At 36.0% G+C, this 25,118-nt stretch overlaps 1 protein-coding gene across 2 annotated transcripts in view; it reads left to right on the top strand.

The window, feature by feature from the left end:
• The first annotated feature begins 2,754 nt into the window (after nt 1–2,754).
• The window catches only part of CCDC73 (coiled-coil domain containing 73), a 58,463-nt gene continuing 36,099 nt past the window's right edge, over nt 2,755–25,118 (top strand). The window contains exons 1-6 of one of the 2 annotated variants that reach the window (XM_042035476.1): nt 2,755–3,098; nt 6,453–6,499; nt 13,375–13,521; nt 20,117–20,188; nt 23,511–23,582; nt 24,336–24,371. In XM_042035476.1, the coding sequence (XP_041891410.1) occupies nt 6,476–6,499; nt 13,375–13,521; nt 20,117–20,188; nt 23,511–23,582; nt 24,336–24,371 (351 nt within the window). In that variant the 5' untranslated portion in view covers nt 2,755–3,098; nt 6,453–6,475. The remainder of the gene's footprint in view (nt 3,099–6,452; nt 6,500–13,374; nt 13,522–20,116; nt 20,189–23,510; nt 23,583–24,335; nt 24,372–25,118) is intronic. The other variant, XM_042035475.1, reaches the window with a different exon arrangement.

A 25,118-nucleotide genomic window follows, 5' to 3' on the forward strand; every position in this document is an offset into this window, starting at 1 on the left:
ATTTGGGTTAAATTTAGTAATAACATCTGCTGAGAAAGAAAAGGCATTTATTGAAACAGCATTTGGTTGGTATGTTTGACTATCAAGTATAGATTGTGGTTAAAAAATGGGCACATGATCTAAAGCACATATTTACAGTAAAGTTGGATGCAGATTGAGATGACATCTGAAGACTTTAAAGTTAACTTGTTTCATTCTCAAAAAGGAATTTCTTTTCTTTTTAAGTATACATTTGCACAATTAAAACTCAGAATTCCTGGTGAAAACCATTAGAGGGATGATGAAGGTTTGCTTAGTATGCTGATCTACTTAGACTGCCAAGTGTATTTTGAAGATTGGAGTGCTGTGCTGAGTCACAAACATCACGATTTCCAGCAGCTGCTGGAGCCAATATGTACTAATTTGTTTTCCTTTGTCTATAGACTTCAGCCCTCTGCTCTGGTCGTTTCTTAGCTTCCAGCTGTGTCCTTGGCAGGAATAAGTCTCCTGTTACCAGTGAAAGTCCAAATTATGTCCTGTCTAGGAGATCCAGATCATCTATTTAAATACTTCTGCAGAGGAATGCTTTCTGACTTGTACTTTGGAAAATATTACATTTCCAGGTATCATTGTTTCAAATTAATATTTTAGGTTTTGCCAAGTAAATCACAGGATTTCAGAGGGGATAAAGGCAATCCATTCCACAGTGACTGTATTATCTTTCCATAAAGTGTGATTTATGTGTAACATGAAATATGCATAAGTATTTGCTATGGATATTACTGGAAGACACTCTGGAAGTTCATGCTGTTGCATGTTCATCCAGGTGAAATACAGTCTTGAGTAAAAAATATACAACTTCTTTGTACATTTATATTTGAATTTTAGCACAGAGAGGAAAATAAGTAAAAAGGTTTCCTATACTGCCTTCAAATTTGTGTTTTGTTTTCTTTAGGATATGTATTTCTGCAGATCCGTTCTATTCTCTATTGTCCAGGAAATGAAATAATTGCTGGAAATTTCTTTATTTCTCATGTTCTTCATCCCATTTATTTTTGCCTCTTTCAAGTTTGATCAAGCAAAATTAATTATCCTAACAGCCAGTTGTTAGATGACTTCACCTCACATTCCATGTTAAATATAAGCCCTTGATAAATAAGTTCCTGCATACCTTTTCAATATAGCACTCATTTTCACATTATACTTCTTCTCTTATGCCTTGCCTGACTGGTATGACTTTGTATCCCCTTTCTTCCTCCTGTGTCTAGGCCTTCTTCCATGCAGCATTGATTTATTAATGATATGTTGATAATTATACTAATGAATGTTAAGTTTGGCAGAGAACTACTGAGCTGGTGAAGTCATAAGCTGACACTATGGTTACTACATAAGTAACAACAGCACACAATTTTGAAACCGTTCGGAATGAAACTTTAAAATGTTATGGTGTTTCATTATGTAGTGCTGTTTAAAAAATTGCTGGATATAATACTTTCAGTTTTAATTCTCTTAGTGTTTTCTGTGAATGTTGCAAAGCAGAGTTCGACAAACCATTCTGTAATATCTGATCTTTAAATAATCCAATTTTATTTAACATGCTCTGCTTGTGTCATCTGGCTCTTTTCATCTTGAAATCAGTGGGAGAGCAGGATTGAGTTCTCTACATAAGATGCATAAGGTTCCATGGTTGAAGGTTGTCTCAGTTTGGGACAAAGGTCCAACCAGGTATTTGTGTAAATAAAAGGTTAATTTAATTGAAATTCACTGCCAGATCTTCCTGAACAGATCATATATTGCAGTTGTGTATTTCCACTAGGCATTCAGGAATACTCAAAGCAGCCAAGACCTATGGGGAAGATAGATTCTCAAGCAACTCACTGCTCCCTAGATGAAGCCTTGTGTGTGTTACTTGGGGATTTTTCTTGTAATAAATCTGTAGAGATCCATTTGTGATACATAAACCCCAGGATTCTGATCCATGAGTGGGACCACTGTTGCCTGCTGAGGTTAATGATGACTAAATTGATCACGTATTGGAAAGGAGATCCACCAATACACAGGCACAGGGACCATCCCAGAGGGTCGGTGTCACTTCAGGTTTCTGGCATTACTGGAACAAGCCTTCCTGAGAATATTCCTTTGGGATTCTGTGCTGATGATGCTCCCTAGCCAAGAAAACAAAGGTTTTGATGATAAATTATTTGGACAGAGTAAGAGTACAGTTCTGAACATCATTATCATTCTGCTTATCCTTTTAATAATGTTCTTTCAGGTAACCCATTAAAAATCTGTCTTTTATAACTTGAGTGCTTTGGAAATGTTGATTTTGTTACGAAGCATTTTCTTTACCACATGTGTTCCAGCAAAGTTGGACTGTGTACAGCCCAAAACTCAAATCACCTTCTCCTTAGTGTTGTGTGCATTTTAACCGGCCATAAAATCGAACAGTATTGTCATGGTTTAAACAAAGTCAAGTAGAAAAATCTAATTTATGTAAAAAAACCCTGAAACCAAATCAAAACAAACCCAAACAACAAAACAACAAATATCTGCGGAAAAATAACACAAACTTGGGGCAAAATTCTCGTCCACTCACAACTAGGTAGTGGGACATGTGAGATGAGAAAAAAAACAGTGTCTGGTATGTCTCGAAAAACAAATTGTCTTCTGGGTTCCGTACACTTTAAAATGAATTTACGTGGTGTCACCAGAGGGCAGAGTGAAGGATTTGGGGTATATCGACTGCATTGCCGTACTCTGATACTCTGTGAGCGTGCCCGGCACAAAGCCCTCACGGGGCGCCAGGGCGTGAGGGCGGCCGTCCTCGGGCCTGGAAAGGGGGCGGGGGCGTGGAAATACGGCTCTTTCCAGGGAGATTTGCGCTTAGACGGGGCAGGGTGAGGCGTCCTGCTCTAATTGTCCTGGAACAAGGTGAAATTAGCTGGCAGACACGGGCTGCCTCTGCCCGTGCCCCGCCGGACCCTGAGGGGAGCGGGGCCCGCTGCCGGGAAGGTTCGCGCTGCAGCAGCGGCTGCTGCCCGGAGTGCGGGGCAAGAGCTCGGTGCTGGTCCTGCTGGAGAATACCCTGCCTCTGCACCGGGGGAACTGGGAAAAATGAGGTGTGTGGAGTTTTATTTGTCTTTTTTGAAAAAAGCCGTTTTCCAGCTGGGCCTAGGTGGCCGCAGCACTGTTAACATCTTGGGCCTGCCCCGAAGCGAGCGGTTTCTTTACTTGTTTTTAATATGTTTGGCTGATTGTCTTGCTTTTTGTATGGATTGTTTATGCAATGCCCCGTCCAGAGTATGGAAATAGTAATTTAATTTAGCCAGGCTGCTTGCCTCTGGGCATATGAACAGTTTTGTCGTGCCACAGATCCGTGAGGAAAATATGTGAACACCCAGGACATCTCTCCTCTGTCAGTGTGTGGCAATATATGTTTTATCTGAAAAAAATGACTAACTGTGTAGGCAACAGTAGAGTGTTTTGAGCTGCAAAATTGGGGAAGTTTTAATTTGTCATTCAGTTAGGAATTAAAGCAAATACAGAAGACATCCAGATTTACTGAGGATTTCTAGTAAGTTCTCATTCATATCGCTCATAGTCATGGTGAAGGCTAACATGAAAAAGATGTCTAAAAGGTCCGTGTTCAGCATATTTATGTTGTCTTAAAAGTGTTGTTGTTTTTTGATTTCTTACGTCTTTTGCATTCAAGTTTTTATCACAATATAGTGTAATTATGGTCTTCTAAGGCACCTTTACAGAAAGCTCATGCATCCTGCCTTCTGTTCTGCAAAAATCCTGTACCTGTTGATCGTGTGTTAGGCTGGGTACCCAAAGAGGGAGGAGAGCTCCTGCCTGCTCTCTTCAGTCTCCGCTGTTCTGAGATTTTGGGGATGCTGTGTCATGGAGAGGAGCTATATAACCTTGTGTTCTGGTGCAAGGCTGCTCCTTGTCTTCTCCTGCCGTTCTTGGCCGTCTGTGGGAGCTGTTCCAAACCTGGTGCTGCAGAGACATCCTTACTCCAACCTATAGTGAGATGCAGATATAAAGAAGTAGGAAATTTTCCCTATTATGAGAGTGGATTTTTGTCACTAATATTGACATTATCTATGATACCTCAGGCAGCAAAGAAATAATTTCCATATATTATGCCCCATTGAGATGAAAATATAATTCCTTTTGAAGCTTTACCGTAGGGATACCAAATATTTAATAGCCATGTTAGTATAGGTTGTGTTGAGGAGTGGTTTGTGGAGGAAAAAATAATGCTTGTCAGACACATTTAAAGGAAGACAGAGAATAAAAAAATGGAACCAAACCAGCCAGTTCTTTCTGAATACAAAATAGATACCTCCAAACTGCTGGAAGGAGGTTAAATATCAGTAGTGCCAGAACTTGTTGACACAGCATAAATTTGTTTAACGTTAATATTATATTATTTTAGACTGATCCCCTACTTGGTGGCACTGAGTGTAATTATTTCCTTGTTTACTCTTGGTATAGGGATTTCACAACTATAACTATGACAAGTAACAGCTACCACATGGGAATTCTTCCTGAACACATCCACTCTTCTTGCAGTGAGTGACATGTTCCAACTGAGAGCTGCAGTTGTGCTTGCTTTGTGCTGGCAGGCCACTGCTGCTGGACAGGGAATTTAGATGGAGCTCTAAGTCCTTCTGGTAACTTAGTCTTGCACTAAGCTTTTTTGGAAAGCAGTTTGATTTTTTATTCCGTGGCTGTAGCTGTAATTGCAGTGCAGCCAGGAGAGCACAGTTCGGTTGGTTGTCGACTAGGTGGCAGCATGGTGTTTGAAATGGACACAAACTGCTTTTGGGTTCTCTAAAACACCTCTAGTTTTATTCTGTGCCTGTAAAATTTGGGTAAACCTGACTTCTGTTAATCCCTTGAACACTTAGTATCTCTATACTAATAGCTGGAAGGATGCTGACTAAATACTGAAAAATATTAGGATTGAAAGGCTAGGGAGAAGAACTTAATCCCTCATACAAACATGTTGTAAGGAGAAAACAGTTTACAGTCTTAATCAGAGTGTTGCTGTCTATGGTTTCCTCTTTTAATTTGAGCTGAAATGAGTTAAGGTATCTTTTTCTAGTTTATTAGTAATATTTTACTTGTGGTTGAAAAGATCTTAGTTATTATTTACGGTCTTACCATAGTATTGTCCTATGAAAGACAAATACAGTATAATATGTAATTATTTTTGATTACAGAAAGTAAGGATCCTGATAATAGATCTGTGTTAGCCCTACTAACCAACTTATATGATATAAAAATTTTAAACACCTGTTTTTGGAACATGCTGGCTAGCTTGTGTAAAATTATATGTTTTCATCAAAAGAATTCAGATTACTGAAGGAAACCTCTTGCACTGGGGTGGGAAAATGCAGATCTCAAGCAATGCAGTAATGGGGCAAGCAGGTCCAGTCTTTTTAATTTCATCCAGAATTCAACAGGTAGCTAATACAGACTTTGGAGTAACTGAAAAAAATTCTTTAAAAAGTCACCCTTCAAGTTACATTTGCTATAGCTCTGTACTTGGTGGGATTAATCTTTACTGCATTATGATCTCAGAAGCTGATTCGGAGCAGTGCAGTAATTGCTTGGAACCCCTATTATCGCATCAACATGAAGTATTGCAGACTGAATAAAAAAAGGCTCTCAGAGGGACTTTCCCATATGCTTTCTGGGTCATCAGTTTGGTCTTCTCAGGAATGTGTTGTTCAGCTTTCCTTTTTTGTTGTTTTTTTTTCATTCACATGTCAAAACAGAACTGGAAATGTGAAGAAGAAAAAAAAGGAAAATAAAAGTAAAAAATCCACTTAAAAGCTTCTAGGAAATTGCGAAAAGCAAAACAAGCAACCAAGACCCACTGCTTCTTGACAAAGAAAACCTAAGGGTTCTATCAGCTGAGAGTTCTTTGTTTAATGCTTTTTCCACAATTCTGTTAAAATCTGAGACTTTGGAAAGCATTATGTCATCAAGCAGATTGTTTCAGATTACTGCTATCAAATGATGGTTTTGTCAGCAAAGACTCTAAAGTAGGTTTTTAAGGACAATTGTTCTGCTCTCTTATGGGGGTAGTGTTGGTCTCCCACCCCAAAAGGACACAATACTTTTCTAGGCTTTGACAAAGGTAACTTCAGAACAAGTGTACAGCTTCCACACTTAAAATCTTTACACTTATCTAAAAGTTAAACAAATGCCATTGATTTTCGGTCAGAAACTGCTAGTACCAGAGATAAGGAGAGTTTGATGTGACTAGGACTGCTTTATCTTTGGAAAACAAGAAGCACTAGCATGTTCACAAATCTTTTCCTTGAGTAAGCTGTGCTGAATTGTAGGATATCTATTATACAGAATAAATCTGTTATTTTAAGCCTTCAGCTGCTAGAGTGGCAAAAAACCATAATCTTTACTTTCTTTACTAACAGCCTTTGACTCTGTTTCAGAATTTCTGTCATGAGTCCTCTGGATGTTTCTGTCCTGTGATGCTAAGGTAAGCTAATAAAAATCTAAACTCAAAATATAGGAAAGAACATGGAAAAGGGTAGATTGAGCAACTTACTGAGAGTAGGTACAGAAAAATATTATTAATCCACCAGTAAAAGTTTGGAGAACGTTCTCCAGAAAAGCCCTGAACAGTCTGGTTCCAGCACTCTCTGAAGGTGTATTGTCCACACTTAAATTGCACACTGGTGGTAATGTTGTACTTGACTCTTACAGGATAAAAAGCAACCCACAATCCAAATTTGTGCTCTGGGCTAATTTAAAAGTCCTCTAGTTGCAAGGTCAAGGAAGAGAATTACTGTTCACTTTAATTCACTAGAAGAGAGTTTTAACTGGATTCTTGTTTGTTGTTGATGAGACATTGAGGTAGAAGGACCTTTTGCACGACCTGGGACAGGTGTTCTTACGTTGTGTGGGCTTATATAACATATGAATAAAAGAAGACTCTATGGAACTTTGGTATAAAACAGTATTTTTAATAAAATGAGTATAAGGCAGTCCTTTAAAATAAGAACTTTCAATTGACAATGTTACCTGATTTACTGTAAAATTTTAAAAAATCCTATAATCTTCTGCATTCAAAAACCACAAGTCTGCCTCATCCCTCCTTCAAATGATTTTTGATTTTATATGATCTGACTACAAAAATACAAATATTAGATTTTTATTTTCTTCTGGTTTTGTGTCTTTTTAAAGAGTCCACATCTTGATGTTCTAGTTTAGGAAGACCATAATTGTTTGTAAATGAACACCACAACACCGGTGTATTGATCTTGGCTGTTAGAACAAACTGTCTTATAAGATTGGCAATCCATTTTTGAAAACTTGAGAAGTTTGGGGATTTTTTGAAAAGTGATTAACTTCTAAAGTTTTTGAGAACTGTGAAGGAAGTATTTTTTTTTGTCTTGTATGATGTTATAATGATTTGTAGATCATCATAATTGCAGATAAGTAAATACAGTGATATTTTTAATAAAAACCATAGAGCAGCATCTTTAAAATACAAGTTGCATGGCAGATGCCCTTTTAGGAAGGAAGAATTTTTGTTAAATAGCCCCCTGTTGTATACAGAGATTAATTTCTGGAATTACTAGAGGTATCGCTGCCTTTCCCAGCACCTGCATTCTTGTGAAGGGTTTAGATTGTTTGCTTTGATTTGTACGTGTGAATGGAGCCACTCTCAACTAAAACCTGAAAGAACTGGCCAAAGACACGACCTCAAAGGAAACAAAGCAGAGAATTAACTCAGCACAGCTCACTGAAGAGGGTGTGTTCCTCATTACACCACTTTTAGCCCTCTGGACCCTGAAAGCAGCTCCTGGCGTGGTGGCTCTTCCACAGCTCAGAAGAGTTGCACTTCTGGAGCTGTACAGATGGACAAATTTGGGTGGGCAAATCCAGTGAGCTGGTTGGGTTTGAGTGTTGTCTGGTGTGCACAAATTGCTGTTTTTCTATCAAAGATGGTATAATTCTTGTAGGACGATGTGGGATGGAGGAGAAAATGAAAAATAACATTTGTCTATAAATCCCTAAATTGAAAAATCAAGTAAGGCAAGATCAAACATATCTGCATACAGTATTTTTCAGCCTGTAAAAGTTTAAAGATAAATAACTCTACGTACAGAAAATCTCTGGATCTAAAGTAGAAAAAAACTCACCAATTGTGATAGGGATAAAGCTGCCTTTAAAAATTATTATTTTAAATCAAATTGAGCCCAAAAAATGAAAGACCTAGTAAAATACATGTTAAGCCACCTAAACCTTTACATACAGGTTCTTAGCAATGGTTCTTCAAAAATGTTATTCTGGACATCTTTTCTGTAGCTGTCTTTACAGAGGCCATGCACCCAGTTGTCTTACTGTCCACATTTTATGGCACTGTGTGCCAGTAGGTTTTCTTATTATTCAGGAATCCCACCTGGCTCATGTGAGACAAACATGATGCGTGGAATCTGGAAAATGATGAACATCTGATTTGTTTTCCTAGTGCTTTCAGGTGAGCTCTTCCTAGCAGAATCATGGAGTCTGGGCTTTTATGCTCCTTTTGTACAGCTGGCTACTTGTTTTCTAGTTCCTAAACTTACATGTGAGCTATAACTTCAGAAAATTATAACAGAACTTAAGGATTTGTCTAGTTTTTATTTTTTTGATATAACAATGGATTCTAGACCAATCTGCTTTTAGTTCTCTCCAATACACGAAGATGTTTGAACTGTATCAAAAAGACATTTCCTTGAAAAATGAAAATGTATGTAAGACTTACTATTTTGTATTTTATCAAACAGGCAGAGCCACTAAATGTATTTCAGTCTTTCATGATCATAAAGGGAACCTTATCCTGTGTAGGGGGATTATTTATTTATTTATAATACTTAGGATGTCTTGTATAAAATTCAGTCATACTGTGCCATTTTTGTGTATAAATATTTTAAAAATAATTTTACTTAAAAGCAAACAGTATTTTATAGTCTTCAGTTTAACATGACAAAAATCCAGAGCATACGTGTTATGCTGTAATCTGACTTGATGGTTCCACAGCAGCACTAACATCTTGACCATAGAGTAACTCAGCATATTTAGATTTAAATTCTGGCTCTTGACAGGACACAACTGTGTATGTGGGTGTATTGTGTGCCCTGTGTACCTGGATGAATTCATTTCAGTTGCTAAACTTTTGTACTGTTTTTCACAAATAGTCCTAGAAATTTTTCTTACAGCTAAAATGTCGGCTTTAGTGGGCTGCATCCAAAATTCAGAGGTGATAGTGTTGATTCTTACAACTTGTGTATCTGCCTCTGGTGGGGACAGGCACATTTTTATGGCCATCCCTTTGATAAGAAGTTACTAGACTTAAGCAGGTAAAGTTTGTCCATTAATATTTTCATTCCTGTGTTTCACTAAGCACAGAATTTAATACTTATGCTTCAGTGTAATTTTTCTGGAGGCAGCATTTGCAAACATCTTAGGCTATGTTGGGGCAGATGTTTTGTCTCCTTGTGTGTAGGTAAGTACTGATAAACAAATAAAATCAATTATTATTTATTAAGGTAGATACAGCCTTAAAAAGTGATCCAGCCTCTACTGAAATGCCATAAATTACCTTGTTTCTAAAAAGAAACTGAGGGTGTTGCAAAAATGTACCTGAAGGGGGTTTTGTAGAGAAATACTGTCAAATTCTGCACACATGCAATATTGGAATGTGTTAAGTTAAATAGTAGGGGGAAGATTTCCAAGCAGTTTTTGTAAGATATTGCTCTTGGTCGCACTTCTGGCGTTTGAATGTTTTAGTTAATATCAAACCCTGCAGTTGTTATTGTGGTAAAGTGATAGTGTGAAATTGATGCTGTTATACTATAACAATAAGGACGTGACTCATGTATTTTATGTACACATGCATTCAACTGTAGTGACAAATGGCTTCATGCTGTGTGATTAAATGCATATTAGCATTTGCCCTAGGCATTTGATTATTACCATCTTTACTTCATTACATTACCACACTGTATGGCCATATAATTTATAAGATAATACAGACATCACTTTGTTGCTGATAGGAATTATTCTGTTTTATGGATGGTGTCCTTTAATTTTGCCTTTCATGGATTATAAAATTGGTTAATATCTGCTGAAGTGAATCACTGGAGAAGCAAATAAAGATGTTGGCCTCAGGTCACAGTGTCATTTGTGATACTGGCAAAATCTTACAGCCTCATTTATCTCTGTACATGATTGATAACACCATGGGTTAAATGGAGAAAGCTTTGCTTCCATTAAAGGATCATCATGAATGAAGACCTCCCACTTAAAAGTCAGGCATGATGAGAAGACAAGAGACTATCTACAGGTCAAATTAAATAACTTAAATAATTTAAGTGGAATGACAGTGTAATTTGTTCATTCTGTGTTATTACCCTGACCCCTATCAGGCTTATAGGCTAACTTACTTTCTAGTGCAGGGTATTTAAGATGTAATTTTTAATAAGTGCTTTTCAAAGATATAAAGCCCTTTATGGCACTTAAAATTGTGTTAAAATGGATTTTTTAATGTGCTTTTTAAAAATCAATTTTTGTCCTTATTTTGTTAAATGTAAAGCGAGTGCGAGTAATAGGAAAGGAAACATAGTAAATGCTTCAAAATAAGAACTTCAATCTTTCACTTTTAAAATGTTATCACATGTATGCTTTAGATTTTTTAAGACGTATTTTCTAGGTATTCTGAGAAATATCCGTTGCTAAAGTAAAAATTCATCTATTTGGAAATACCTTTAATTACACAAGAATTTTTTTTGTATTTTCTGTGGTGAAGGGCATTTATTATGTATCTTTGCAGTAGCTCTAGATTGTTGTATTAATGTGTGATACCAAAAGTAGGTATTTTATTAATATGTAGATAATTTAAATTATTTTTAAACTTCATGATTATATTTTGTATATTTTTGTTTCTAGTCAAGCCCAGTGTAAACTCGTTGGAAGGTACTGAGTTTTTTCATCTCTCAGAGGTGGAAGAGACCGCCGGGGTGTGTGGCACTGAATTCTGAGGAGGGCAGGAGGAATGTGTGTAACACCCCCGAACCTTGCAGGTTTCAGCAGCAGGCTGTGAAGCATTTTGTGGCAGTCTTGGCAAAGCAGTCTTGAGTACGAATTGCCCATGAGAAAACAGTACTGTCACAATGAAGGGATGGGTGAAGACTCAATGAGATTCACTCACCAAAGCGTTTGTCTGTACTCACCGAATTAGGGAGGTGAACTCTTGTTTGTCAAGTGCTCCTGCTGAGATCACTGAGCTGAGAGAAAGCTGTGGATGCCTGAGGCTCCTCTTCTTCTGTTCCTTGGAGTATAGCATTAGTTTGAAAATATCCCCTTGAGAAAATAATTCTCAGATTGCTTCTGTGATGGAAAAGAAAATCACAAGCCCCAGTGTGTAGCAGTTAATGTACATTCTTCTACTGGTTGACCTGAACAGAAGTCATTTCATAACTGAAATGCACTTCTTTAAGTGCACCTGTCTTGTAGGATGAATCCTTTTTCTGAGTCAAGTTTTTCACAAGCACTCTTATTTTTTCCCTTACTAACACAAGCTTCCAGACTTCTTCATTTGATAACTGTACAGTCTTGTAGAAATTCATCACTGTAGGATTCCTCCAACTCCAAACCTGGAACGCTAGCTGACAGCAATAGAATTAGACCACGTGTCATGTTTTAACATTATGTTTGTAAAAATCCTACCCTTAGCATGATGAAAAGTGAAATCAAGTGGCTCTGTGCCTAATTTATTGTGCATAATATTGGAATTTTAGATTTTTAGTTATGGTCATCTCCCAATACTTGATATCAGATGTTTGTGGTAGTTCTTCATGTAGTGGTACAACAAGTATCAGTAAGGAAACAATTTTGAAAACCTGAGTGAAAGAAACAAAATATTTTAATGTGCTTTTGTGAGAATCGGACTTCATTTATTCTAAGTTCTTTGGCTAAAATATAAGTAGTGGGCTTTTATCCTAATGTACTACTTAAAAAAAAACCCAAACAGCTTCAGTCTAAAATGTCTGTAGGTTGCCGCACAATGCCTGATTCATGTTGGCACATTGACACAACGGATTTGTTGCCTGAAGTGCTACATGTTTGTACATGGTTCTTATTCCGGCTTTATTTGCTGCCTCTTCAGAAGTCCTTCAAACATACACATTTTGACACTGTCAAAGAATTTATATCCTTCATATTGAACAGCTCAGTATTAGTCATATGTTTTAAAATGAAAGACAAAAATGAGCCTGATTTTTTTGGTTTTAGCAAAAGCATTGTTTTACTAACAGATTAACTTTTGTGGTGGGGCAGCTAAGCAAGGAGTCAATCTATTATCCGTGACCAAGCAGCTTAAATGTGATCTGTGTTAGGGTTTTATTTAGACAACAGAAGAAAAAGTGGTGAGCCCTGATTTGTAGTTGTTATGGCCCCATGATACAGACCAGGTCTCTGCTCTTTCTGCAGGAATTCCTTCCTAGAGGTTCTGTGGCAGCAGCCAGGTCAGTCATAACTCCTGTGCTCTACCCCTGCCTCCGTAATTCTTAGCGCAGAAACACACGAGGGGTGTCTCTGGCAGGGATAGCATCGGGTGTTCTAGTGCACTGCTGAAAATTCAGTCTCAAGGATTAAAAAGATATAATTTGGGAAAAACAGATGAAACACGTACAGTTGTTATGTTTTTGTGAATAAAATGCTGAGTGTTGAAGTCACCTCTGGTGTTGCTAACAAACCTGCTTTGTCCGTACAGAGACACCTGGGTCTCTTGTTAGCATAACTCCTTGCTTGACAACAGTTGATGTAGCTAGCTTAGAGTACAACATCTTGATACAGGATCTTGTCGGAAGAGAATCAGAGTTTTCTTGTTAAAATTCAGAAGCAGACACTGCAAGAATTACCTTAAGTCCCTAATTTCAGTCTAAAGATGTCTTTTAAAATTGAGCCTGTCTTGTGATCTTTGACATCTTAAATGTCGACAGCAACTTTTTCATGGCACAATGTACTCATTGCAGCACCTTCATGTGAGTACAGGGCAGTAACTCTGGGAAAAAAACTCTGCTTCTGTAGAGCTTCTGTCTGCTCATCGAGCTTTTGCTTAAAATTAAAACCAGGCCAACAATAAAGAGGAGAAGCAAAGGAATATTGTGAATTACTGATATCTGTTTGGTTTTTTCTACAGTATTGCACATTACTTTAAAATGAAAATATTGGTAATTGCATAGTATCTATAAGTAGTAATTTCACTCTTTGCAAAAAGAATCTGCCTCCATATTTGCAGGTTTTGCAGTTTGAGTGTTCTCTTACAGATAAACTGGAGAGGAAATGCCTGTTTTTATTTTGCAGAAAGAAGCTCAAAGAATGGATGAAGACTTTAAAGCACAGGCACTTGGCTCTACTCTTCCAAGTCCCTCAGAGACTTTACTTTCCATTCGATTGTTAGACTTTAAAACAAGTTTATTGGAGGCAATAGAAGAACTTCGTATAAGAAGGGTAAATTTTTTTATATTGGATTTAGTCTTTGTCTTGTTTCTGTCTCTCTGTTGGTAATCATAGAAAATGCTGCATAAGTGTCGCTAAACCTCATGTTGAATTTTAAGTGATTCGCCAACCAGGGTTTTATTTAAAAATATAATGGGTTTAGGTATTGTGTGTATTACAAATTTCCCTGTAGAGAGCACAAAGGCTACAGGGTTGTATGGGAATGAATTTGGTTTTTCTGTAACAATGTAAGAAGTTGTTAGAGTTGATAATCAGACTATTGAGAAAATGATCTACATTAAATTATTGTCTTTCATTATTCTTTAAGAGCAGCCTTTGATACAAAATGAAAAGGAACAATCCAAATATGCCAAGTCCCTAAGTCTTTCTCATTTCATAATTGATTTGCCATTTGCCAGAAAAGTGGTGATTTTGGCTGTTAACTTCTGCTTTCAGAATCACCTATGAGGGCAAAGAGCTACAGTGATAACCAAATACACTTTATTTCACCATTTTTACATTGTTAAACTATTAAGCTAGAGCCCTACAACAATAGTGTATTGAGGATTGGGGGTGGGGGGGTTGTTTTTGAAATGAGTTGAATCATCTTGTAGTAGTACCAAGGTAAAATGGGTTCTGTGCTGGGAAAGGCAGCTCTGTTTTCTTGTGGTTAATTTTTCACTTGTATTTTTCTGTGGTTACTTTTTCAATTGTGTGTGTGTAAACATTTTTTTCTATTTCTCCCCTTAGTGTTTCAGAACTGTTGTGTATATTGAAAGACCTAAAGTGTATTTTTCTTCATCTGATGATTTTGACCTGTTCAAAAGATGTGTATTATTACTTTTAAAATATTAGTATTGATGACATGCTTGATTTATGCTTATTTTGATCTAAGTGAAATGCCATAATCCTCTCTTTAAAAGCCATAAACAAAAGAATGACTGCCATTAAAAAAAAAAAAAGAAGAGAAAGGCTGCATGATGGTACTTTATTGGTGCAGTACTGTTAAAGCCCCAATGGCGTGATCCCCAGACCTGTGTTACATATTTGTTCTAGTCAAAGTATTTCAGTATTAAAAGTAAAGACTGAATAATTTAACTTTTATTATAATAATCAGAGTGTACTTTTCTTTATAAGACCGCTTAGCTGAATTTACATTGTTAACCTATTATTGCACTTTTAATGCACTTGGTCAGAGCCTAAAGTGTTCATAGACTGCTATGGAATTTCATCTTTTGGCATTTTTCTTTGGGTTTTTATGCCTGTTTTGTGTCTGCTGTACTACAAGAGTTTGTGACTGTGATTTTGTAAAAGTTGCCTCAGAAGGTTGAGTAATTTTTTGCCTTAAAGTTCGTCTTAGTTTCAAAATTGATGCAAATGCTGAGAGCCAATTTCACAGTTAAGACATGGTCCTAAGTTTCTAAAATAGCTGTGCTTTCCTACCCTAAAAAAAAAAAAAAAATATATATATATATATATATATTTACGTGTTTAGTTAGAAATTTAGGTAAAAATGTAAGCATTTTACAGACAGCCAATTTGAAATCTTAGGGTGTCCTGGAATGTGTTTTTGATTTGTTTGATTTAATAATCAGTTCCGGGCTGCTTGCTTAGTATGTTTGAAGTTTGGAATATAAAACATTAGTATTTTGTAGAAGCAAGGGTTATTGATTAATATGGTTTATACCTAGTGCCATTCATTTTTATCTTCTTAAGTAGAACTTTGTATGGATGTTTTTGCTTTAAAATCCCCCTTAAAAACCCTCTCCCCATTTTAGCTGTGAATTTCTAACAAATTCAATCAACATGAGGTTATTCTGTAAATTTTTAATCAGCCCTGAGAGAAAGGTAGTGCACAGATTGAAATACAGGGATAACTTAGAGAATTACAGTGCTTGTCTTGCACCATGCAAATTTTTCTGTGGACAAGAATGAAACACACAAACTGTGTCATCTGCTCCATAAGAAAGTGGAGTAAAAGTAGAAATTCTGCAGGTTTCTTATTACTTTTCACACTTCCTTTCCAGGTTGCCTGTGAGGTTCAGTAGACTGATGATGGCCTGAGGGAGGCACTAGAGCCAGTACAGTGGATTTTACTCTCAATTTTGTCTTTGACCTCTGGCTTGACCTCAAATGAGATTATTTTACTTCTGTTTGCTTCTGTTTTTCTTCCCATTCTTGGTCTTGCTTGTCACTTCAACAGGAGACTCTTTGGGACAGGACCTGTTGTGTATTTTGAGTTTAATAAACTGCATGGAATGGTTGGTTAAGCTGCAGTATAAATTCAGATTAATAAAAATAAATTTGTGGATGAAATTATCTGTGTGAAGCTAGACAGATAAAAACCAAATTCTTAAATATGAAAATGTTTTGAGAGACTTGATACAATCCTTACTTAATGTCATCATTTCATAATTAAACTCTCAAAAATAGTTTAGAGGAGTTGCTGCTAGTAAGTGACTGTTCATCTGTTTCATCTTCCAGATGAAATCCCAGTCCTTCATAGCTGTGCAAGTTTGTTCCAAAGAATACATTGCTTAAATGATTCTACTTGATACAGCTTCACTTTATTCCTTTGGCTATTCACAGGGTCTTTGTTCTCCATAGAAATTGACATAATATGAATATGTAAGTAATTAAAATCTACAAAAAATCATGTTTCTCTTTCCCCTGCCCCACAGGGATTACTTCACACTCCAATAGTTAGATTGTCTTCTATTTTTTCCCGTTTAGCTTCCCCACTCATCAAGCACTGACCAGGCCAGGGATTCTTTTGTGCCAGATATCACCTTCACTTAGTTCCATGTCTGCCAGTCTTGCTCTGCAGTCAGCTGAATGCATTTTCTTCCTAACAGTCTTTTAACTGGATTTTATACCTAAGCATAAATGAGGCTATTTTTTTAGCAAAATCACAGAAACAAGGACAGCTGAATATTAGGAAAAGAAGTAAGTATGTGGATACAAGGGAATAAGCAGCACTGAAGTTCACAGATCTCATGACTGTGACATCCTGTGATACTGTTTTTCAAGTCAGCAAGGCATGCATTAGATGATAATTTCTGTGTTAGTAAATAATGTTGCTTTTGATTAGGAAGTGATTGCTTGCAGTTGGAGAGGAGAGTGTTGTAAGTATCCATGCAGGCATTTCCAGGAATATATTCTGATGGAAGAGATTTAGTTAAATATAAAGGAATTGTAACTTGTGCAGTGGAGTCAAGGACAGACCAATGAAAAATTTCCAAAGGAAAAACGGTGGTTGGTATACATTTCTGTGTGTCTGCTTCTGAAAAAGGAAAGTTTTTGAGAATAGATTCCAACTATATGGTTGCTGTTGTTGTTTGTTAACTGTAGTAACTATTAAAATCCTACAATCTTTTATCAGGAGCAAAAGTTAGAATAATGCTATGATAAATATCTTCTTTCCCTTTAATACTTGTCCTGGAAACAAAGCTTAAGAACAATATCCATGAGGTCTACTAAAAGTTGTACTGGTCTGCTTAGTTCATGAAGGAATTTCTAATTATAGTTTGAAACAATCAGAAAGTGTAGTTTCTGTGAGTACTATTTGACCTGCATGAGAATTGGATGTGCAATTTTGTAGGAGGGAGATTGTAAGTTCAAAAAAGATAATAAAAGTACCTAGCAGCAGTTTTGGCTGCTTGGACGTGAGCCAGCCGTACTCTGTTCCTAAATCTGTTCAGGGTCAAGAATCGAGGGGGCTTGACCAATCCACAGCCCATCTTGTAAAACTACAGCCTGAAGCAAACACTTTAAAGAAGGCTTGACACTTTCTAAAGGTTATAACGAGTAAATAAACCATCAAATTACTCCTCTTTTATTGTTATGGTCGTCTTGTTTTATAAAAACACTTAAATCCATGTAGTCCTAAGGCATCTAATAAAAAATGAACACTTTTAAGGTTTTGTGGATTTTTGATCCCTCATCAGAGTTATATACAATCTGGTTCTCCTAAGTATAACAAAAATGTTTTTGTCTTATTAAACAGCTGATAGAACTTCTAAAAAAAAAGTGTTTCCCACAAGTTTTAAAAGCTTTCAATTCAAAATGGGTAAACTATAAATGTCCTTTGAAAGATGTAAAAATGATGGATTAGGCTTATAACTGTTAGCGATTTCACATGAGAACATTTTTATCATGTAATTGTCATTCTCAGTTTAAGTATTTATGATGTTTATTTTTTCAACAGTAGTTACATACATACACATTTTTGATAGCTTCTAGGTACACCTTTATAATTTGAGAGTAAGTTGGAGGAGTGTTGTTCACTTAGAACTTTGGTTCTTATCCTCTTAAGTATTCACAGCAAAGGGCTCGCTTAAAATGGAATTTAATGCCAATTTCTTACAATTTTGAGCAATGCTTTTGCTAATAATATATAATTTTCATGGCATTTGTTACTTAATGGCAGAAATGGTTGAGGATTACACCTTTTTAAAAAGCTCCAAGTCAATCTCATTTGGTTTTATCACTCCAGGGATATCAGGGGAATGTATTTTCCTTCAGTACTTATAGAATAGTATCAGAAAAAAAGTCATTGCAACTCTGCAGTACTACTTGTTAAAGCAGAACTGGGAAGCATTGTTAATCTTTTAAGTTCTCTTTTTTTTTTTGTTTTTTACCATAAGTCATATGAAATAGGTCTCTTCTCCATCTATATTCCACCAGTACATAAGAGAGAAGCAAAAGCTAAAGAAGTTTTCTCTAGTTCTCTGTGAGCCAAATCTTAATTTTAAATGTATATTCAGTATTTTGTATGTAAAATTCACATGATTGCTGAGGCATGTATTTAGAACCTGCAAGAATCTTTTGAAATGCCTATGGGTAGCCTCCTGTGGAAAGAAGTGTGCTTCTCTCCACACGTGTGCCTGTAAACTGTCTTCTAATCAAGGAAGTCAGTTTTTGACCTAAAACCCTATAAAAGATGTCAATGTCAAAAAACTATTTTAAATCACTTGGGACATATTTTTCTCTTTTATTTCTATTGATAAATGGTGGGACTATGAATCAAATATTGTACTAAGTGAGAAAGGGTTGCAAAATCTACAAAACTCTTTTGCATCAACTGATGAAGTGTTGTAGATATCCTTGAATCAAAAACTTGGAACTCTTATTCATACTGGGCTGCAGAAAGAATTGCATTTCTTAAAGATGCAGTATATTTTATAGCCAAAAAATTTGTGTTATCTTCTTCACTTGGGAAGGAGAAAGAGCCTTCATTTGTTCTTTCAGTGTGTCAGGAAAGGTATTGCTTCATCCAGAGGTGATATCTTTTTTGTCTCATGGCAAGTTGTAGTTGTTCATGGTATTGCAATTCAGTAGAATTTTACTTAAACCCCAGTATTAAGAGAATGATCCTTTTGAGGCCTTCTTTTATTTTTCATTAAAGAGATTCATGGCCTTTTTTTCCCAAGTTGTGACTGTTTCCTAAAGTTTCTAACCAACTTTTGAGGTGTGAGTCACTTAAAGAGTACTTGAATTTTGAATTAAGATTGCAGGATTTAAACTGTAGTGAAGTTGAACTTAAAAGGGCATAAATTTGCGCATAATTTATCAAAATGCACAGTTCAAGTATTGGGAGTATTCTTTTACCCTCATACAGTCAGTTTGGGCCTTGTTGGAGTGTGTCCAGCACAAGACCTCAGTAAATGTTATTAGTGCAGCGATTCATCAAAGAGAAGTCAGGCTTACTTAATGCAGTCACTTTTTCAAGCTGGCCATCAGTGTGCAGAGCCAAGGCAGGAAAGCAGCTTTTGAAGCTCAGTGACTCATTAGTGTAGCTTTCCAGGTCTTTGAAGGATATTCATTATTTTGACTATGTGCAATAACAGGACAGTGGTGAGTTGCTTATGACAGGCATCAAAAGCTTGAACACTGTTCTTGCAAGAAGTCATGATTGTTCATAGGGGAACCTTTCGTTCTTCCTTTTTTTTGAGTATTGGATTTGTGAAGGAAGGCCGGAGCTCATAGAAATTGGACTCCAAAGGGAAGCTGATTCCTGTTAGGAAAATTTACTTTAATACCAGAATGTTTCAGGAAAGTTGTCATAAATATTTATTTAGCAACTGTGATTATCAGAAGGTAACTCTCATTTATTATCAAAAGTAATAGTTTGATTCTTGACTAAGTGCTTCTGCAAGAACTGGATTGGTAACAAACCTTCTTGCTATTAGTACCTTCTGTGGATCATGGAGGAAACTTTGGACTTCAGTAATGGTCTTCTCAGATTTACCTGTAGCTCATCTTATCAAAAATATGTGTCGATTACCCATGATTCTGTTTCAATTTTTTTATTTGGTAGGTCAGAAGGCTTTGTGGCACAGAAGATAATGATAAATATTTCACTTTTTCCATAAGAACAGAAGTAATTGCTGACACAAAGTTTTCAGTTGTCCTAGGAGATGTCAAAAAGAATAAAGATTCAAATACTTTGAGCTGAATATTTAAGCTGTCCCAAAGATTCTGAGTCATTAACTATGATTATCTGTATCATTGACTACAATGGATTCTTGAGGCCCTTTTGCGTCTTACTGAATTTCTCTTCATCTACGTGTTTTGACGTTTGCTTTTTATGTTTGTTTTTAACTAGGAAACAGAAACTAATTATGAAGACCAAATAAATAAAATTGTTACAGAGAAACAGGAACTTGAATGGCAGAAGGTAACTTTCCTACATGATTTTAGTGTTTTACCTGCTGAGATTTAATTTTAATATGTTAATATAAATTTTGATTTGTTACAATTCCTCTTTTTAGAGCTATTTCTATTTCTAGTAGTTGAATGTGCTAGCTTATAATTTAGTTATGAACATCTGTAGCTTTTATTTTGATTTGGATTGTGCCTAGCTTAGAAATGTGTTTAACAAGAGAATATAATAATATTTAGCATGACTTGGCAATCTTCCGTCAAAAGAGGTGGAAATATTGAAGCAATAAGACATTTAGCTGAATATGAGGCATATTGACACATCAGTGTGGGGGAAGCTGTGTAGCAGCTTCTCTGTATTATGTTTGGCTTTGGCAAGTGCAAATATCAGTGCAGCAAACCACTTCACTTGCAATCTTCTGGAAGTGGCAATTTTTCCAAAAAGTTGCTTTAAACATTAACTTGTATGTTCTCCACACTCAGAAGTAGTGTGTCAGCTTTTAAATGTTGAGAATGAAGTATTCAGTAACATAAGTCTAACATTCTTCTCAGAGTTAGGGCTCCTGAGGTTATGCTTTCCTAGGAAATGCATTCCCTTCTTTAATACAATCAAACCTATGACCCCTGTCACTAGGTCACAAGATAAAAGGCTTCACTCTGTATATTTTACGATCACAGAAAAAACAATAATTTCAGCTCTATCCTTGATCTTGGGATATTTAACATCTTAGTTGTAAAGGAAGACTATTTCATCTTGGAGTTCATCCTAACCATCTTAAATTAATAATCCTAACTCTGTGCTTTTCTTTCTTGAAAGATATATATGTGCACAGAAACAGGAAATATTTTATATTTGTAAAAGCAAGAGTGCTTTCAAGTTGTAACCCTTCTTTGCTTTTCTTAACGTAGCATTGCAGCTCTTAATATTCTGGGTTCAAAAGGGAGGATTTCCACCCATTCTAAGACCTTAACAGCGATTTAATTTACCGCTCATAAAAGGGTGGGACTTACAGGTAGTGAGGTGAACTCTATTCCTGTATTTTGCACTTAACATTGACACATAGCAAAGCTGATGTAAACAATGAGTGGTAGATTTTGGGAACTTCATGTGAGAAAATATTCTGGAAATTCAAAGGAACAAGCTAATGCAAATTTCCAGTCCTGGAGACTCTAGTAAGATGAAAATTCTAAGTATGACATTTAAATTGAATTTGTTACCTGATTGTTTCTGAATTCAGAATCATATTGATCACAATAGTAGTTCAATAAGTAGACATCTTCCTCTGGCTTGTCAAAGGTTCTGTTTTTCCATTTCTTTCATAGATTTCCCTTTAAGTCAACATTTCTGTCATTCATTTCATTTTACCATAAATTTAACAATATTGAAATAAAGACATGACTTCAGCTAAGTCATGTTACAGTATTACAATTTGCCTATATTTTATAAATATACTGCTGCTGCTCTTGAAAAAATACACTCAAGCAGGGAAAACTGAATAACCGGAGAATATATTCCTTAAAATCTAGGGAGTATACTCATTATGCTTGCAGAACATCACAATATCAAAGCTGATTTTGTTCATATTTTAAAAAAAACCCTGCTTTTTTCTTCAGTCTCCCTGCACCACACATACATGGCATATATGGAAAATTACTTCCAAGCCTGAATTTCTGACAGGAATAATATAATTATTTTATTTGATAGTCTTGCATGTGAGGCTTGTTAGAAAATGAGTATTTGTAGACACTCCCCAGTCTTTTTCAAAATAAAATACCTCACTGGAATATACAGTACAAGAAAGTGGTATGTTATAAAGACTTCAGCACTGGCATTTTTTTCCATTACATCTGTGATAAAATTGTATAAAGGATGACTGTTTTATGAAACCAGACTGATAGCTACATAATTTATTATATGATACTGGCTTGAATTCGTGTATTTTAAAGTCGTGCCATCTTAATTTGGCAGTACTATGGATATAAAATTTCATTTCTGTAGTGAGCAGGAATACTGCACTGGGAGTAGTTGGTTTGCTGTCCCTGCAGTACTGCCTCTGCCTTTCTAGGGTACTTCACATGCCTGTCACCCCCTGGAGAACCTGTGCCTTGAACACAGGGCTAAGGAACAACCTTACAAAAACCTTTCTCAAGACTTTTATGTAGTTCTGAATATTCATTTATGTAGTGTATATTGTTCGTTACACACAAATAAAAACTTTCTCTACTTATCTTAGGATGAGTTAATAAGTAAATGAGTATAGAACACCTTACTTCCATGGATTCTTGTCTTCTATCAAAAGGCAAGAGCTCTCGCTTGTACAATGTGAAATCAACACCAACTTGCTGGAGAAAACAGCAATTTTGGAATGGACTTCATGTTTAAAAAACTCTCAATTCCTATTAAGGCAGGAGAAGCAATTAGACTCCTTGTGTGTGAAACAGATTTTCGGTTTATTTTCTCCCATTCATTCTTTCTAATAGTCTCAATTTATATTTATTTTTGTGCAGTCATTACTGAATTGTTTCCTGCTTCACACTAATATTTCTAAGCTAAACACTCATATTTTGAGATAGCTATCCAAGGACAGTTGAGCCTCTTAACTACCTTTACCTAATATATTTCAGTGTTCAGAACTTAAAAAACCTGGTCTTCCATGCATACATTCCATGGTAGAGGTGAAATATCTTACAGAGAAGCACGATGCTTAAAGATGTTGGAGATTTCCAGCTTGCAGAGTGTAGTATTAGCCTATGAGATTATGATATGAAATAATAACTCAAAAAAGTACCTCTTCACTCGTTTTCTTGTCTTTATGGATGAGAGTAAAGCCAGGCAGGATGATGATAAAATCTCATACTATTGTCTTACACTTAGTCTTTTCTGCCCTCCTTCACCTCTTTCAGGTAGCTTGTTAAATGACCAAAATTTAACTATAAACAGAATAACAGTTATTTTAAAATGGGATTATATTTTTAATGGACAATAAAATTTTGTTGTAACTACCTGGAACTGTGTCAAGGTGCTGTCTTAAGATGGCAGTGGATGTGGATTGCTGCTGCAGGCTGATGGGGTGGGTAAGAGTTGCTTACAGAAGTTCTAGCAAAAGGTCTGTATTCCAGGGGTGAGAATTGTTTCCTCTTAAGAATTAAAGAGAAGCTCCTACCGAAAAGACAATTACCAGTTTAAAAAGGCATCTTTTTAGTCTTCAGGGCTTTTTAGTCAGTTGTGTCTTTCTAAAAATATTTAACAAGAAATCAGCATTTTTCTTGAAATACTTTATATATGATTTGCTCTAAGATAATACTTAACTGACACTGTTGTTATTTCACTTGAGCAGGAGGCTCTGCAGCATCAGGCTGGCACATTGCAACAACAAAATAAAGAAGCTATGGCAGCTTTTAAAAAACAGGTAACGAAATAAAGCCTTTGTCTTTGTGGGATTTTAAAATATGATGCATCATAGCAAGTTATCAGTTGGTATGAAAATATTTTTCTATTGCATATGAAATGTTAGAATATACAGCTCAAAAAAATCATGTCCTTTCTTCTGACCACAGCACAATGCTTGTATTTTGACAGTTCTTTCCAGATGCCGCCACTCCTGGCATTTTTCCTTTTTATATTTCAAAAACCTCCTAGAGAAGATAACGCTTCTTCTAATACTTTCCTTATTTTGTTTTGCTTTGTTTGGTTTTTCCCCTCTAAGTTAGCATGACCTCTGCAAGGGTAGATTCATAAACCATGGCAAAAGATCTGCCACACAAATTACCCGGCTCAACATTTGAAAGTGTGTTTCACTCTTGCGTTTTATTCTCCATGTTATAATGAGCAAACACAAGTGCTGAGAGACCTTGCAGAGAACATTCACAGGAACTGAAACTGCTGCCCACGGTGATGAAGAATTCGTCACTAATGCTGCATCACAATCATGTCACACAAAAAAGAAATTGACAAGCAGTTAGGTTTCTTCCTTGAAAAAATCATTCGACATTCACAAACTTCTTCTTGTGACTATAGTTCCTATAGTTTAAAAAAAAGCAGGAACGTCACTATGCAGGTCAATATAACTCCATGTCTTGTTAAATTGCGTGAATAATATTAATGCCATGTGCTGTTCTGATTTTTTTGTTTGTTCTGTGTTTTTATGTGACTGACAACCAAGTTACAGGCAAGGATGTTTGCCATGGAAGAAGAAAAGGTACTCTATAATTATTTGTTATTTGTCATCCAAAGAAGAGCATAAGCAAATGATAATGGCATAAAACTTATCAAACATGTCCTAAGTATAAACTTAATATTCTAAATTAAATTCTATTTCTTGCTACGGCCTTTGCAAAAGAAGTATCTTCATAACTTTGTTACTTCTAGTTTTTTGTTCATAACCTATAGAACTTCCCCTGTGAAGTGTCACTGCTTATGCTAAAAATCAGTTGGGGAAAGAGTGTTCTTTGATAGTTCCATATTGCAGCTTTACAAAATTTACTTCATTCTAGGGGCTTGGGATAAATGGGATAATTGACCTTTCCAAGTTGTAGTGAGAAATAACGTTTCTAACTGCCTTAGTGAAATCAGATTTTAATAGGGATTTTATTGATTTAGCTGAGCTGGATTCCTAAGGTACTTGACCTAAACAGTAAAAAGATAAATTTTAGCCTGAATTTATGTGGATTTTGTTAGCTACATAAGTTTTTATGCCAGGATGAATGCCCACTTCCTCCTCTGAAGGATTTACATTTGGTGTACAATGAACCTGTTTCAAAAAGTGAAGTCAGTGAATGTTCGCATGTGGCCTCTATTGTTTCATTTAAATTTCCTGGTGGTTTAGAGCAAATGAATATACTGCATGTGGCATAAGAACTGGCATAGAATTTTTCAAACTGGTTAAATGGCTTGAAAGGATATCAAAGTAAATCTTACGTTTGCTGCATTTATATTTATTTATATT

The sequence above is a fragment of the Corvus kubaryi genome, unplaced genomic scaffold (assembly GCF_017639235.1).
Source record: "Corvus kubaryi isolate FWS band 111438036 unplaced genomic scaffold, C.kubaryi_AGA036_p1.0 37384, whole genome shotgun sequence".
Taxonomy (NCBI): Eukaryota; Metazoa; Chordata; class Aves; order Passeriformes; family Corvidae; genus Corvus; species Corvus kubaryi.